This window comes from Apis dorsata, unplaced genomic scaffold, assembly GCF_000469605.1.
Source record: "Apis dorsata unplaced genomic scaffold, Apis dorsata 1.3 scaffold_256, whole genome shotgun sequence".
Lineage (NCBI taxonomy): Eukaryota > Metazoa > Arthropoda > Insecta > Hymenoptera > Apidae > Apis > Apis dorsata.
The window spans coordinates 1,838,466-1,857,425 of NW_006263534.1; the positions used below are offsets into that span (position 1 = coordinate 1,838,466).

At 36.5% G+C, this 18,960-nt stretch overlaps 1 protein-coding gene across 1 annotated transcript in view; it reads left to right on the forward strand.

Moving 5' to 3' along the window:
* LOC102680943 (ras-related protein Rap-2a) overlaps positions 1-18,960 on the forward strand; it is a 32,506-nt gene that overhangs the window by 12,008 nt on the left and 1,538 nt on the right. Inside the window, exons 2-3 of the mRNA XM_006616289.2 lie at positions 16,646-16,756; positions 18,043-18,466. Of these exons, the coding sequence (XP_006616352.1) occupies positions 16,662-16,756; positions 18,043-18,466 (519 nt within the window). The 5' untranslated portion in view covers positions 16,646-16,661. The remainder of the gene's footprint in view (positions 1-16,645; positions 16,757-18,042; positions 18,467-18,960) is intronic.

Consider the following 18,960-nt stretch of genomic DNA (forward strand, 5'->3'; position numbering starts at 1 on the left):
TATATAGATTTTTATTCATTTAAATTTTATGCATAAATGCATGAATATCCTCAGCCTCTAAATAATAATAATAATATTCTTCACATAAGCAAGAACGGACAAAGTAACGAACTAACGACTAAGTTACGTAAGAAGCTCTAACGTCAACTTAACAACAGATTGAATATTAATAAAAAGTAACGAAGAGAGTTCGAGTGCCATTACAAAATCCTGTTAACGCGGGAAATATTTTTTCACCGTTAGGAAGGATTAAATATCTTCCGTGTAATATATCATCGTGAAACAACCATGTACACACAGTTGGGCGGGTTTTGAAAGGGTTATTCATCCTTTTTTTCACGGAGCTTACTGTTTCACGCCGTGTATGTATGGATGTATCCCAAATAAACCAACGTCTACGAACAATGGATAAGAATTAAAAAATGGACAAGGATTAAAAAATGACACGAGACTGGCTTAAACCAAGTAAGGAATATTTTGTGCCAATTCGTGTTCGCCAGGATAACTTCGATCCATTTGAAAATTCGACGATGAGTGATAAATTTCGACGAGTGAGAAAGGATTATTTGGTAATAATATAACGTGATAATAAGAAATCGAATTGTGCGTGAACGCTTAATACGCTGTCCGTAATAAATAACATTACAACGCCAATTTAATATCCACCACGAGTTCATATTCATTGGCGCAAAGTGGAATATGCACGATTCCGTGCGGCATTATCTCGCTAATATTTGAATGGATGCTACAATATGTATCGTTACAAGTTGAATTTTGAAACGACTGGTTAATTAAGCGTAATTAAGTAATTACTTTTGAATTTATTGAAATTTAAATTACTTCCGACACGAATATCCGTAATAGGTGAAACTAATCTCTATATAATACATTTTAACGGATAATTAATTCGTGTAACTCTCCAAGATTTGTATCTGGCCGATTAATAATAGTATTAAGTGGAAGATAGAATGTCAAAGCCGGGAGGATATAACGGAACGGAAAGTTTTCTACGCGTGTAGATCCATCCAATGAGATCTAGCTGATGGGATAGGAGAAGGTTCGAACAAAGTGATGGAGGGATTCTCTGTTTATTAAGAGATAAAATCGGATTAAACGGATAGTTGTTAATATGAAAATTTAATACAACGATACACTGTAAAATATATATATTTCAAGGCTTATAAATTTCAAGACTTACGCGTTGAACCTATAGTTTGAATTACTTATCCCCCTTTACTACCTAGTAATTTGCAAATTGATTGGCTGAGTGTATGCAAATTTTACACATTTGTCGATGTCGTGCTCGCCTCATTTTCATTCGATGAAAATGGAATTAATATGTAATAATTAATAAACAATTATATCGTGATTTGTTCAATTGTTTATCTAACATTTATTCTTTTCTCGTTTCAATTGTTCAATTGTTATTCATTATCAAACCGTAATTGATAAATCCATAACAATATTCACATTGTTATCGTAACAAAACGGCATACAATTTTAGATATAAATTGCATAAACAAATAACACTCAGGATCACCATCGTCGTTTAATTCCGTATCGATCGGATATCACAGCTAAAGATGACAAATTAAAATGTTCAAATTCGCACACGATTTCACGAATCGGCCAAATCCACTCAAATCTTTAATCCACTTTGTCCGCAAATATTATATTTCCGCCAGATTTCCCAAATCACGACCATTCGATGACCGACAATCTCTCTCTTATAAATTTAAAAAATAATAATAATAATAATAAATCGAGCTTCAGTCCTCGTTTCAATCTCTCGATTAAAAAATTAATCTCTCGAAATGGTTAAACGATTGATTTCCAAGGAAATCAATGACCAAGGAAACAATCGTTTATAAAATCTTAAACAACAATAATATAACAACAATGATTCCTATAAATTGTACTTTTTTTCTTCTTTCCTTTAACGAATTCCAAACTGAGTCAATTTTTACAATTTATTTTTACATTTTATCTCGCATTGATAACTCGACCACGTTTCAGGAACTACGTTGCTGAATATGGATGAGGGATGTTTATCGCGATGTAAACGCGTACAACGAAATTTTTCTGCTTATTCGTCAAGAGTTTTCGAGGGCAAACGTCATCGAATAAATCTCGCGTGTCAAGAGGCAGAGACAACCCTACGGAGGAGGGGGATAAAGAATTTACAAAGCAACGCGAGGAATCCCGATTTCTCCGTTGGAATGGATTTCGCGTGTCGTGGAAAATTGCGCGGTTTGTCTTCGTCTCCTGCTTCTTTCCTCCCATTTGCTAGCCAACGCGTCTCAACCACAGTCGATCTTCATTGAACACCGAGGAGATAACTCTCTTTCTCCACCCCGTTTTCCGTATTTGCAGTCACCCTTGATCGTGGTTTATCTCCCCAAGCACAGCCTCTATTGTTCCACCGCGAAATTTCTACCGATTTCGACCATTTTTCTCCACTTTCCCACCGCGCAATCCTGTTTCCCAACCTACTTTACCCGACTCACCCGAGTCAATATCGACAAAACTCGATATTCGAGAAGCAATATCTGACTGGTCGCTCCTGGAAAAAGGAATCACCCTTACCATACTGGATTCTTCGGTAGATAGATCGTTAAACTTTGAAAGTGGAGAGACTTTATGTGGAACGTGAACGATATTCGCGCTGTAAATTTTTTTTCTTTCTTTTGGCTCGATTCGAGGGATAGTCGTGAATTTTGATATTCGAGTCACGATCCCCTCGTTGTTTGCTCTCGCGAGCGAAGAAATTTTCATTTGTCGAGTGTCACGGACACGGTGTTTCCGGGTAACTGGATGTTCATGATTCGGTTTGCATCTCACCCGCATTTGACCCTGATTATTCGTTGGAAGAACGACTCCTTTGCATGAAGAAGTAAGCGCGGATTTACGAAACGAAAAGGGTGGATACAATGGAGATTGAAATTGAAAGAGGATTCGCGAATGTGCGAATCGAACGCTCGGCAAGAAAGGGGGAGAGGAATAAAACGATCCTCGCGAAAGAGAAAGAAGGAAAAATGGCGTCTTGGAAAGATGAATTATGGAAAGTGGACATTAAGATTTATGCTCTCTTGTGGAAAATTTAACCCGATCCGGAGCAATTAAAGCTTCAACGTTAATCGAAACTTAGATAGCATCGAGGAAGATGAAATTGAAAGGCGTTTTTATGATTCCTGTATGATGGAAATATTCCTTCCTGTATTAATGGTGAGAAGAGTTATTATTGCATTAATATTAATATTTTCATTCAATTTTCAAAATATATTTTAAATATGTATAATGAAAAAGTAGAAGTAAATATAATATATTAAAAATTATTTTTAGGAGATCTTATAAACCTGAAGTAACTTTTTCCAGATAACAGATTCTTTCTTAATTATCAATTACAAATGATTCATATTTTTGTGTCGCAACGAGCAATACTTTAAATAATCTTTCTGCAAATGAAATAACAAAATCGAAGATAATGAAAATAATTTCACCAGATCCATTGTTAACGCATAATCAAACGAAATGCAAATGAAATTTACGACTAATACGAATAATATTTCTGGAAAGTGAGTGCAAAAATATGACAGAGTAGTGAATTTAATACTCGAACGGATAACAGTAGAGACATCATTATATTACCGCAAATGTCCAGGAAAATATCGTGAATTCCGCTCGGCTACGTGTAATCATGGTGATCGCGAACAGACAACCCTAATTGCGCCTTACGAAGCGACATATCGCAATGTCATTTTCAAAGTTTCACAGGTCGGCACCCTTAACGAGCGGCTGGCGCCGTATTTTTCTCCCCCCCTGGATGAGATATGATCTTTTTTCACGACATCGAAAGAGGCTCTTCCTGTAGAAAAACGATTCTCAATCTTTATTGCTTCGCGTATCCGAAAGAAAAATATCCGAAAGAAAAATACTTCAGTTCTCTATAAAACAAAGAATATCATAATTTTCACTTCGATAGACTATTCCTTTAATACTACTTCTATAAAGATCTATAAAATATCAAAAAATCGATGATGCTCCATCAAAGACTCACCCCTTCAATTTTTCTTGCTCTTCAACTTTGAAAAAAAGATTGGAATTTTCCAAGAATCCATTAAGATTTCCATTTATATAAAAGTCCAGTACGAATATTTATATTTTATATTTTTTTTCTACATATCAAAAAATCAATTTTTGCCCAAAATTACTCTCAGATTTTCAATACCTAAATTAAATGTGTTTAATCAATAATGATATTGCCGAGCTAACATATTTTATAGTACCCTCAAATTTTGACTAACCGTATCTAAGATTGAGAACCGCTGATGAAAAAGAGACCGATCTCTTAATGATATCTGAAATTTATGCGTCGTTGCGAGTATTGCGTCGCCTGCGTTATCGCGGTTTACCTAAATACGCACAAATGTCACGTGCTTTCTCTCCCCCTATATGTCCTACGTGGAATACAGAATGCGACATATTGTTCGGTACAATTTGTTTTAGCCACGTACAATTTGCACTCCGTAAAACAATTTACCCGCAATCAGACACGCAACTTGAAGATTTTGGGAGGAACGAAATGGAAAAATCTGGAGGAAATGAAAGAGAGAGAAGAGAGGGAGAGGATATAGCGGGGATTCTATTTATCTGGGTTTCTTTTCGTCTGATTTAATCAATGGTATTTGTGGATCGTGTCTTCGAAATCACGGGGTTTCGATTCTTGATAGAAGATTGAATCGAGGGATAAAATTGAGTTTCAAATAACGTGAACATGTATTTATCCCTTTTAAATTTAATTCAATCTTATCTTTAAATACAGAAATATTTTTATTTTCAACAGGATAATGTGCGCAATTTAAATTATATATGATTTCGATTTTAGCAAAAGGATTTCCGTATCTACAAATGTTTCAGTTAAGATTTTATTTCAAAGAAATACTAATGGAAGATTCGGTCAAAATCAGCAGAAAGAAATTTTACAAAAAAGTTTGAAGCAATACTTGTCTAAGATACGCGTAGAGCGTAAGAGGATTCTCGTATTTAATATCAAGCTATTACTTTGGAACTTTCTTGCACTTACTAGTTTTTAGTTCTAATTTAAATTAAACCACCATTCAAGCTAACTAACAAGTATCTATCTTTCGACTATCGTTTAACGTCCCGTGCAAATGTACAAACATTTCTTGTCTGTTAAATCTTGATATGTTTTATAGTTGTAACTCTCTAGTTATAACGTTGCCAACAAGAACAAAAGAAAACATCAATTCTCGCCAATTTCCAACAATAAATCTGTGTATTCCGTGTACTTCAAAAATATATCATAAATCAACACACTCGAGCAACAGCCCTTCAGAAACTCTCCTCTCTTTTCAAAGGTTGGAGAACGAAGAATTTCAGTCGTCTTTTTACATCTCGATTTCGTTTCTTCGAAATTGTCGGTCGACTTGCGCTACTCGAAGGAAGGAAACATTGAATCTTCTCTGAACCGAGAAGAAACCTTCTCCTCGATGAGAGGAAATGGTATTTACCACCGCGTCGGATCTCGTGACGCGGGATCTACATTCTTCGTGGAAAACATGTCCGTTTTTCCACTATTTGTCAGTGTCAGGAAGGGAATCTTAGGTTTAGATCGGTGTGTCGAGTTAAAGTTTATAAATCGAAGGATTCCGGGAGATACGATTCTCTATAAGGAAGGGGAAAATAGAAGCGTGGGTGGTTAAGATAAGCTTCGATGAATAATTGAACCTGACGGTGTACGAAAATGGACGTATTCTCATTCCTTTCGTGGAAATCTTTAATAAAATCACCATTAGATCGTATCGCGATGAAAAAAAGAATCGATGTTAAAAAATGTAGATGATGAGCGTAAAAAAATATATTTAGAAGATCGAAAAAAGAACGAAAAAAAAAAAACGATACTGATAAAAACGAGAAAAAGAAACATTGTTGAAATAACATTTTACAGTGTCAGTATGATGTATCCTCTATTGTTGGCAAAATGTGAAGTGAAATTGCGAGAAGACAGAGTGATTTCTTCACGGTGTTAAACTTGTGGGAGGGTCTAATATATAAAGGAATAACAGAGGCAAATACAAAAAGCGATTCATCTACTTGACAGGAGAACGAGCACATTTATCAATCTCGATCCTCTCAAATTCCCATGCCACTCATCCAAAAAAAGGGTTCTTAGAAGAAGGGTTCATCACGTCATTAGCATCGAACGAGGATGCTCCAACTTCCTGTCCCGAAACAGGGCAACGAAATTGCGAACGATGGCTTTCTACCTCATTAGAATACTTTCAGGAGTACGCGAGAAAAAGACCATCCTCATCCCAAATATCGAGCTATAAATTTTCAGCTGGTCTGGTCGTAAAAACGCAACGATTACCAATAAACGCAACCAACGATGCTTCATCCGAAAAAGCCTCGTAACTCATCTCTGAATCGTTCTCATACTCGAACGATCATCCCCTTCCAGGGCGGAGAGGAGGAAGAAGAAGAACAAGAAGAAATAACTGGCTCGTGTCGTTGAGAACGAGGACAACGAATGTCTACGATGTCACCAAAACATGACCAAAAGTGGAGTAATGCCCTGAACGTCCCAGTTGGATCGAGTCTCGGTCGAGGGTAATATTACAATAAATTTCTTGCGTGTCAAGATTCCAACGAAGGGTGGCTACATGGAGGCAAAGAGAGAGAGAGAGAGAGGAGGAGAAGGAGGAGGAGGAAAGCAGAGCAAGTGTTTCACTGCTCCCATTATCGGGTAAAGTACACATATGTGTAACCAACCTCCACTGACATTTGGTCGTACATGGTCGTACATGAACGCTATTGAAACCCCCGGCGGAAAATTGTGCAAGCATTGATGGTGACCGTACATTTATAAAGGTGTGGCTTTCAGAAACGTGATACCCTTTGATATTTATGTGCTTGGTACTCGGGCAAAAAGAATAAAAATGTGTAAGTAGTGATTCCGAAACAAATGGAAAAGAAAAATATTGATCAAATCTTTACTTTAATGATCGATAATCGAACATTTTGAATACGAAAGAAATATAGGAAACAAGAACAATTGAAATTTCGCAAATTTATTAAAGGAAAATAACAAATTATTAATTGTACGTTAAATAATAAATAAATATATGATAAATATATTAATAAAATATAAATAATAATATAATATAAATAAATATAAATAAAATATAAATAAATATAAATAATAATAAATAAATATATGAATAAATATTAATATATACAAATTAATTCTATAATAATAATGTTAAGAATATTTGTTCTTCAGAATCATTTCGACTATTTCGTTCGAACACCCTGTATAAACGTACACGTGTACGTAATTCCAGATCGCGGAGAGCAAGCCCGCAGGAAAGGACATTTTACGAAGGGTCTATAATAAAGCCCGAACCCTTGCTCATCGAGACGAGAAACGATAAACTTTTCTCGACGGATCCTGGAAGACGGTGACCAAAATACGTCGACCCGTAATCAACAACCCCATTTCCCTTAAAGAAGAAATACCCCCATTAATATCCCCGCGGTTGTCCGCTACATTAAGGTCAACGAAAGCCAGCGTGTCGCTGGTTTTCGGAAGCCGGCCAACTATCTCGTTGGCAACCAATAGTCGTAACTCACGCTCGATCGTAATTTCTCTCTTAAAGTTTTCGCCCCCGTGTACACAGTGTTTCAAAATACAAGAATAGCTAGAAAATTTAAGAAACGACTTTTTTGGATATTAGAATAGAATCAAATTTTATTCTGATATATAAAACCGAAAATTTTGACTAAATTATTAAGCAATTCAATTTCGCATAAGTTTTGAAACGGAGATAGAACAATATTACTCTATTTCCTTTAAAATACCGCTAAAATATATTCTACCGTACCATAAACTTCCCCGTTTATTTCAATCTCTAGACTCTCGTCCTTCAATTTTCTATCTATTTTCTCTGCACACCCTATATATCCTCCAGACGAAAACGTCGTATGAATACGTCGATTACGAAAAGTTGGATGAAAGTTGGCGCGTAATTTCACGAACGTGTCGTTGCATGTATGTAAATACCGCGATGCGACGCAGGAGGAAAGAGAAAGAGGGTGTACGAGTTAGAATATAGTATTGGACGATAATCAGGGGACTCTGTGTGAGGATATATAGAATGAATGTAGAATGCGTGAATACACGAGCAAAGTGGAGCAACGACCGTAGGAAGTCAGACGGAACTGGCCGGCTCCATGCTGTCGGGTTTCGTCGTATTGCACCGATCCAGTTCAGACGTCGGCGTCGAGCGAGAGGGTGCGCGAGAATGCTTTCTCCCTTCCAGTTTTTCTTTTTTTTTTTCTCCTAGATTCTGGCGTCCTGTCGAGTCAGAAATTCCAAATACACATACCTACTCTTTCTTTTTTCCTTCCTCCATCTTTTCTTTCTCTCTTTCTCTCTCTCTTTCTTTCGTTGCTCTCGTTTCCCTCGAAGACACGTTATAAGAAGACGTCACAGTAGGAATCGTTTCTCCACGCGTTACTTTCAGAAAATAAACCGGCTAACTCAGCGAGAGGAAAATATCGTTCGAGAGAAATGCGGATATCTTGTTATTCCTCGACCCCACGTGGTTCGACTTGTAATTTCGCCGTCCCTGCTCCTTTCTCTCTTTCTTTCTCCCTCTTTCTATGTTTTCATTGTGATTAATTAAACTTCTCGTCTGTTAGCGAGCCCATCGTTAGGAATATTTGCTCCAAGAGGTGAAATCTGTTGTTGGTTAATAATTTATGGACTTTGCACTGTTCATTAGATTTGAAATGACATTTAGAATTTGAAAGTCGTACACACGTTTTAATTAATATCTGACCTGTCCTTTTCTGAATAGGTAGGTTCAAGAGTAGTTTGGTTCAGTATTCAGTGTTAAATTACGAGTTATTCGAAAGTTTGCAGGTTTGCAAGGGATTGTTCCGTGAAAGTTTGGAATACAATAAATTAGAATTTTCGAACTCTCGAAAATATCTTTGCTAAGTAAAACATTGATCTTATTCGTGTAGAGGTCTTCGCATAAGTGGAGATGAAGATTGAAACGAGATAACATTGTAAATTGAAAGTAGAAGTTGGAAAAATAAATTTGAAAAATTCATCGAATACTATCTTAATATAGTGGATACTACGCTGAAAGAGATAGAATTGATTGATAAAAATATTAAAAAACTTTATGGTGATATTTGTAGACTTGACGCAATTACTTTTATAGAAAATTTATTCAGTTTCAATATACTACATGGGTGAATAATAAATGGAAATGACTCAAGGTCCGTAACGAATACTGATAAAATATTAAAGATTCATCGTGTTCATGCATATTAAACATTTCATATTGTTTTTATTATTTTCCATGACCCAAACTTTCAATATTTCCCTACTTGATTCATTTCTTCTCTCAGAATAATATTATATTTATTTTATCCTATAAAAAATTCTTTTTCGTTTTTTTCTTTTTTATAAAATAATAGAAAAGATTCAATTTAAATAATTCGAAAAATTCCGTGTTTAATTAATTCTGTGCAAGTTCATTCTTTTTCGTGCCATTATTTCGAGAACATCCTGTATAATATAGAATAAGATTTCGTACAATTAATCAATCTTTGAATGAGCGTAGAGAAAAAGTTGAAAGAAATCGTAAAAAACGATCGATCACACGGAAGAAAGGATCTCGTGTAAATTCGAGAGAGAGAAAGAGAGAAATTGTCGCGAACTTGTTGCCTCGAACTGTGCTATATATGCTAAATTCACGAGGCCAAGGTTCATAAAGATATTTTCTAGCTAAAGCTCCGGCCATTTATACCGTGTTTACGTGTGTTTACCACTAGTAAACACCTTTATGACGGCAAAAATGGCTGGGGATTTTGAGATAGTATTGCGGCCAGGCCTTTTCACATTGCATAAAAATTTCCATCGAAGCGTAAGCACACCTTAAACAAGGGATTGTACGAGCGGCTGTCTACCCTTTATGCTTCCTATCGCGATCGTTCCAAGATGAAACGACATTCGATTTGCGATTAACGTTTTCAACATCGGTTGCATAATAAAATATCACGATTATAAAAAAATCATTTTAAATCGGGCAATAAATGGGAGTACAGATCTCGCGCAGTTTTAAACGATTGAGAATGCTTACTCTTATACGAATTCTCTATGAATATGCATGTACAATTTCCTTAATTGAAAAGTCACTCGCTCGAGGATAGAAGAATAAGTGCCGGATAATGAAGACTATTTTTATTTCTTGACGAAAAGTTGAGATAATGAGGCTGGCCTTTTCTTCTTAAAATCTTAAATTATCAGAAATTTTCTTAAAACCCTTTGTCTCCGTTACGAGAATGTTAAGAGATCGTAATTAGAGTCATCGTTCTCTACGAAGAAGAGGAAGAAGAAAAAGAAGAAGAAAGTCTGGTTCTGACATATTCGTTTATTGCACAGAAAGGAAAGGAACTAACTCAAGAATATATCAAAATAAAAATCATTGAATTTTAATTATTTTTTCCCTCTTTTGCCTGTACAATTACCATTGTCACTCGAGCAAAGTTAATTCGACGATAATAGAAAATAGAAAATATATTATCGCGGAAATTTCTACGAAAATTCAATTCCAAATCCACAATTTTATTTTTCTCCTTTTCTCCTTTACTCTCCCCTTTAATTATCCTTATCCATTCGATCGAAATTAACCTTTCGAAAAGAGAAAAAGTTTAAAAAGGTCTGAAAGTTTAGTTTACTCGGGGAAATACTTGCCACGAACGTGTACCAAATGAAATATAAATCGGTCCTGGGAATTAACGTTTACGATTCTTACAATCCCCGAAGCGGAATCGAAATTACTTGTACGGTTCAACATCCGAAAGTCCTTACCGCCCTTGTGACCCACCCTTCGCCGTAAATCACACGCAGAGGGAGAAGAAGAAAAAAAAAAAGAAAAACGTAGAATAGAATCCTCGAAAAGAATCGAGGCGAAAGGTTTCAACTCGAACCTCCCTTCGAGATTCTGCCACCTTTGAAATAACTCAACATTCGATTATTCTCGAAATATAGCCCAACGATAATCACGAGCATCTTTTTCAAATCTATCTGTGTACGAAATATTATTTGTAAATTCGAGAAAACGAAGAAAAATATTTAAACGAACCTCATAACTTTATATTCAAATGGAGACAAATATTTAATGATTAATGACTATGAATTTTTTAAAAATAATCATTGAAAATTAATTTAAGACAAAATTTGTCTAACTAACTTTTTCTATAATCCAACGAGACACATATATTTCTGTTCTTTCTATATTCTATATATATATTCTTTCTATATATATATTCCTAAATACTAAATTAAACTTCGAGAAAACTTGGAAATTAATTGAATCGTTACGTTGAAGGATGCAGAAATATTTTTATAACTGCAGGAATAGTACGTTCTCGAGTTATTAAAAAAAGGGAGAAAGAGAGAGAAAGAGGAAAAAGAGAAAGGAATTAATTTGGAATAAAATTCATTCTCTAACGAGGGTCCAGCTTTCCTACCGATACACATGTAGATCAAGCGGTTATCCGTGTCGGAGGTTGAATTCAACGTTAAACCGACGCGACACCCTTTATCGGAAAACAGTCAAGTGACTTTTTCAGCGAGCCGTTAACGCTGGCATTAACGCAGTCATTGAATTTAATTAATGTCACACCGTGGACGCGTCGAGCCACGACGCACGGTTCAAGGGTTGCACGTCAATTTCCTTCCTTCCACCGAGACTATATCTATTCTATTCTTTTTCCATTCTTTGCCCCCATCCGTACGCTTTCCTTTTGTCGATTCGAGTCTCGTTTACGACAATGTATCGACAAATATATGGGGAGAGGCCTAGTTCAAACCATCCACTTTCGACAAATATATATATTATATTTGTATCGTTGAAAAAAACGATCGAGAGCTTCGAAGCTTTAGATAAAAGGGGAGAGCACGTCATATTGGCAATAAATCTTTAGGAGAACTTTATCACGAAACGCGGCACAATAGAATCTCAATAACACCTAACGCACCTATCACTTTTTTCTTCTTCTCCCCCTCCCTCCCTCCCGAATAATCTCGAATATTGATCCGAAATGTATCACCCGATTCCAGTATAATCTTCATCATCCTCTCGAATGATACCACGATTCACACGTTACCAATCTCGAATCCAACGACGAGGCTGGATGCGATGGATTAATCGACTCGTACGGAAACCGCGTACTGCACATGCTCTTTCACCTCCCATTCAAAGGAGAGAAATGGAAGAAAAACAGAAGTGTAATGAGAATTCCCTTTAGAATCTACTTAGCCGAGGATTATTCCTGGAAATCCTCCTAGGGATCTCCTAGGGAGATGCATTCGATTACTGCGACATATTATTTTTTCCAGGGACTTATTCCTTGACTCGATCTTGCGTCGAAGGAAGGATGCTTTGTTTCGTGGATTGGATTTACGTTTTCGTGTTTGAAATCGAGAGGGAGATGCAATTGATTCGTTCGTGAATTCGACGTTTTAATCTCTCGGAGATACGTCTCGGCGAGGAAGGTCGAACACTGGAAATAGTCCGCATCGTCTACGATGCACGTTCCGTTTCTAATAATAAACCCGATTCCCGGTTATTGGGAATGCTCGGAAAGAAGTGTAATTGCCTAGTCTCCCCGGAGAGGGATATCGCTTCCCCACGGTTAATTACAAATCGGGACGCATATATTAGTACGCTCGTGCCACGTCCCCTAATTACCGTAATTTATATCGCGTGACAACCGTATCGAAATACGAATCACACCAGGAAAGGGAATCGACCAAATAGATTTTGACGGGGCTGATTAACGGGGACGTGGAGCGGCATCGATATCTGGAGCTATGCAATATAATTCGAAAACGGTCGATTTCGCGTCGGTGGAGATAAATTCTCGAGGAAGCAGATTAAAAGTTGTACCGACCGATCGATGGTTTACGAGCGTAATATCGGGGGAAGGGAATTGTTGATCGATACTCGTGAGTCGATAACTCGATGCTGCTTGCAAGCTTTATGGGCGCAATAAGGGGGCGAAGATTAAAACGCGGCCCGGCCACTGTCCGGGAACGAACCCTCGGCCAATTTTATTTTACCACTTTCGAAATGGACGATATAAAAATATTGCGAGCAAGTTCGAATTCTCGTCGTGAATGATATTTCGAAAAAGTTATTAAAGCAATTTTTTTTTTTTTTTTCGTTTGAATTGCCTCGGACCAGAATAGATTCGAACTTTTTAATCAATAGTTTGATAAAAGGAACTTATATTTCCAGGTTATTAATTCTCAATTGTCCAAAATTATCGCGTCGAAAGTTTAAATTATGTTTCTTAGCTACATACCATCTTTCAACTCAACATAAATATATTGGCTTTGATAAAAGGAAAACGATATTTCCAAGACATTAATTCTCAAAAATATCGTCGAGAAATATCCAAAATTTTTATCGAAAAGTTTCAATTGCGCGATTAAATATATTTCATCGTCAAAAAAGGAAATGGAAACCTCCTCCTTACTAGAAAGGAGATATTAACACGAACTTTAACTTAAACTGTCTTAACTATAAGTGTCTTAGCGTTGGATGTAATTTAATGGCTGGAGGCGAACTTCCTACGCAGTATTCGCAGACAATACTGATCCTAAAGCGTACCCCGTAAAATTGCTCAAAATCGTGCCTGTTTTTTTTCTTTTTTATTTTCTTTAAACAATGGAAACGATCCATCAAATTTTTCAACGAAACGATAAATAGTTTATTGTTGCTCGATACGATGTTACGCGTTTAACGAAGGTGCTTTCTCTTATAATGGAAACTACGCGAGTAAAAGTATCTCCCCTTGTTCGTGAAAATTAAATTTTCCTCCTTTAATACGCGATCTTAAATAGTACGGGCAGGGTGTAGCACGTACGCTGCATTTCGAACTCGAAAAGTACAATCAAAACAAGTGATATCAAGTTTTCACACGGTTGCCTGGAAATTATCGGTGGACGTCTATCGATTTACCAGGTCTTGTTTCCTAGCAAATACGAGGAGCACGTCGTGGAACACGCGTATCGTTTATCTCGATGGGAAATTGTGTTACGCGGCTGCGAACGTTCGTAAGGGTGAGTTCCACGTGTTTATCCACGGGGAATTGGGAAACCGGACGGACCGAGATTAGAAAACGTCAGTTACGGGGAGAAAGTCGTTTATATCGATCTGTTTTATTTGTAAATATAAATAGAACGTCGAAAATTATTCGAAAATTATAAAATTATGATCGTCTTTGAACAAAGGATAAGTATGTCGTTATTTAAACTATAATGTTTATCGATAATGTTTAAACGCTGATACTTTGAAAATGGATTAATTTATTTGTTGTATCGTGCATTTCTCTTATGTTATATTTAAAAATTGTTGAATTTTCAATCATCGATATAAATTTGATTTTTCTTGATTATCCAAAAAAAAAAGAAATCTGAATATTGGTTATTCGAAGTTATGGAAATAGCAATGAATTCTCGTTATATTGACTTATTAAGATTTGTACAAATGGGATTCTACTGTAGGAAAAACTGGAAAAGCGTTGAATCAGACAAATGCTTGGTTTGACTTTTGGATTTGAGCGAAACGTGGATTAGTTATCAAAATTTAAATAAGAATAATCTCGCTTTTGTATAATTGTGATTCATTCTTCCATAAACTTTGCGACTCACTCTTCGTTTTTATGAAAAAAAGAAAGATGAAAAATATTATCAGATTAACGTATGTACTAATACCTTTCGAAAAATAATTGGAAGATAAAAATTTGGACGAATGCAACTGAATCTTCATTAATTCCACGATATCTCCTCCCAATTTTTTTACATCAATTTTCGCGATTCGTTAAAAATATGAAAATAACGCCACCTCAAACAAACTTCTACAAAGAATTTCAAATTGCTGATTACCTGGTTGCTCAGAGGGCAGATATTTAATGCAAGAAAAATCGAGACAGAAGAGAAGAAAGGCTTGCTGGAAAAACTTGTTAAAGTTACATTGGAATGAGGAAATGTTCTTAGAAGCAACAGGAAATTAAGATGACCATCTACAGACTCTGAATTACTCATGTTGAGTAATTTTCATCAGGAAAATGCGAACGAATATTACGTATAATATATTATATTACTTATTAATTATAAGAATAAATGTTATATCGTTTAATCATGATAATGATCGTAAAAAAAGTATAAGATAAAATTTTCCCAACGAAAACACTATTAATAAAATATTCTTCCTTAAGATAAAATATGAAAGACAAACTTTACGTATATTTCGTGATTTTCCATTCAAAACATTCATAGATAGATACTACTTTCCTTACAATCGAGCGATATAACATTGAAAAATTTACGTAAAACATTGGATCGAATCTTTATCCAAAACGAAAACTATAAATATTTAAATCTCTAAATTCCATTTCTTTAATCATTTCTCATCAAATCACCGATACTCCCTCGCATCCTCCTTCGACGCAATCCACAAAATCCCGAATCCCGATTTCCCCTTGAAATTAGATTCGCGGGTATCGAAAGAAGCACAGCACGTATTCAACGAATGGATTCACATCGTGTATCGACAATCTCGATTGTCGTGGCGCGATTAAACTACCGATCGATACGATATTTGACACGTGTGGCTCGTTCCACTTTATCAGGAGAAACGTGAACATCCGCCTATCCACGTAGGTGGATCAATCGGTTCCATTGGCCGACCACGCCGGCCAGCTTTGCGCCAACTGTTCCAAACTTTTTAACGATATGCGTACACACGCTCGAAACCAATCTCGATCCTAAACTTAATTGTGTCCGACCACGCGTGCGAATTTACGCAAACTAATTTTGAAAGTCACGGGACGAAAGATAAGAGAGAATTAAATTTAACGCTCGCTTTATACATAATAATAAACATTTCAAGAAGGTTTCTCGGAAGAGGAGAAAGGACACCTCGAAATAGAAACATAATTAACGCGAAAAAAAGATGGCGAAAATAATGGACGTGCGTTATTCCTTTGTAAGTTTACTCGATTCGCACCAACGGATTTCGTAATTAATTTTCGAAATTTTTTTTTAACGATATCTCGTCCTCGTATCCCCTTTGAACGAACACGTCGATTTAATATCGATCCAGCGCGCGATATTTTGTTTGCAATTTCTTCTTGCCGTAAGAAAATATTTATATCGGTAAATGAGATGCGGTCACGAAAGCAAATTAAATTTAATGTAAAGGATCCGTTTTACGTAAAATGATGGTCAATTTGTTTAAGTACCTGTTGAGCGAGTATCTATTCGAACATATAATATATATTCGCGAAAGGATTAAATCTATTTAATCAAGATTCGACGGTGAAAAGTATCATTTTTCACGTAAAACCATTGAAGAAGTGATTTAGATTTATCCTTAGCTTTGAGAAAATACTTGAAAGATACTCGTGAAAGATTAAAAAGTATTCGCCAGCTATTTGAAATACAAGATCCTATCGCTGCAATGAATACGTTTCCTATAGAGTTATCTCTTCCTTCGCTAATCTAAGAATTTCTTTTTCTTCGTCTGTTTTACAGGAAAATCCCTGCACAAATGATGAAAGGTCGGCATCAATTTCGGCGTCGTTTCAGTCTACAACCATCGTCGCTGAAGGAGGGTCAGGAAGATGGTACGACGAAAAACGTTAGGTAAGAAGATTTATACTTTCCAACTTCTTCTTCAAATCTGTCTTATTCGCGCTCGAAAATCCTTCACCTCCTTCGATAAGAAAAAAAGGAATCCTCCTTCCTTTCGTCCCCGAGGTGTTATTACTCCTACTCCTTTTTCTTTTGTTTCAAAAAAAAAAAAAAAAAAAAAAGAAAGAACGAGAGTCACGAGATTCTTTTCACAAAAGTGCAAACTGATTTCAATCTTTCTGAAATGCTAGTTCGAGACAAACAACAACAACAATAACAAAAAAAAGGATTGGAAACGCGGATAAGGGAGAAAAGAAAAACGAATTTCCAAGGTAAACTGCGTATTCCATCGTTCGAGAAACAGTTCTGGCAAGTTTCTTTCGCAATATTTCGCTCCCTCTCCATCCTTTCTCTCCATTCTTCTTTCCACCTCTCCCTCTTCGATCCCCTGACCTCCCCCCTTCTTGACTCCACTCTTAGGCCAGAGCTTTAATTTTGCGGCCAGTTCTTGGCAAAAAGGGAAGCTCGCGCTCTTCTCTTCTTTGTGCACGGGCAAGTAATAACCGCGTCTCGCTCTCCTCCTCCACGTAATAAGCGTGGATGATTACGAAGATACTTAGGGAACAGTTGTTATCTGGTGCATGCAAAAGCGCCGGTGCGCGCCCATCATCGTCGCCGCAATTTCCACCCCGATGCTAGTCGACTATATATAGTATATTCTGAGGGAATAAATGGCGGCTCAGAAATTCAGACCTCGCGTGTACAAAACAACGTATTCAATAACTCGTGTTCCCGGTGAAAGGGGATCTTTAACGTTCATTAGCGCTATTCTCCTCCCTGGGACGTTGTCCCCTTAAATATGAAACGAGGTTTCCTGTCTTATTAGCACCCTCGCGCTCAGGTTACCTCGCTAAAGAAAAATAGCCGTGAGAAAAGACCAACATTTGTTACCAAGTTTTATTTAACTCTTGCTCGTCTAGTATGATTCAATCTTTAATTCAATCCGTTAATTAAATCATTATTAGATGCGCGCATCACGCACTTTCTATCTTCTCACAAATCTTTTTCTTTTAAATTGAATTACTCAAATATAATACACGGCACAAATATTTCGAATATTTCTTATGTTTCTTATAATACTCGTTAAATCAAAGGATATTCTTATCGACGATTTTTTTTGGGGGGGGGAGAAACGAATATTCCTTCACTTTGGAGTGGTGCAAATTTATCGAAATAAATCTCAAAAACGAATATTCCTCCACTCCGGAGTGGCGCAAATTTATCGAAATAAATTTCAGAAACGAGAGGTTGTCGGAGTCGGACAGCGGTGGCGGGAAACACGCGGAAAGTTCGATACGGCACAAGATCGTTGTGATGGGGGCGGCGAAAGTGGGGAAATCGGCGATAATCAATCAGTTCCTCTACAACACGTTCACCCCCAAGTACAAGAGGACAGTGGAGGAGATGCATCACGGGGATTTCAACGTTTCCGGCATACAATTGACCCTGGACATCCTGGATACATCGGGCTCGTACGAGTTCCCCGCGATGAGAGATCTGTCCATCAAGTCTGCGGACGCGTTTATCCTCGTGTACGACGTCCACGACGCCAACACGTTCCTCGAGGTGAAAACGCTGAGGGCGCAAATTCTTAACACGAAGGGGGCGGTGCCAATCGTCGTCGTTGGCAATAAAGTCGATTTGATCGACACCGAGAAACAGGTAAAGGTTTTAACTTGAGAGAAGGGATTATTGTCTGCGACGCGGAGTATCTTCTCGTAAAAATTGATCGAAAAAAATTATTGCTATTTCGAATAACTGTTTCGAGAGTAGAAAAGAACCTAATTCGAGTGATTTCTTTTTAAAATCGAAGTGTATTGTATTTAAAAATATGTTTTTCATTTCTTTTGTATCTTTCGTAAATTGCTCGACATTTCTTTATAGAAATATGATCAGCTGTGTTTATTAAAAGTTACGCATTCATTAGAAAGTCCATTGAGATCTCGAGTCTCAAAATTGATTGTATAAAAATATAAAGATCTACCCTTTTAATTAATAATTAGCTATCGATATATATTAGTGTATTAGTTTTGAATTTAAATTAAAAATTGCACATACTTATTAGAAAGTTTATCTTAAGTCTCAAAATTGATTATAATTGCGGTGTAAAAATATAAACGCAAGGTCTATCTTTTTGATTAATAATTAGCTATATA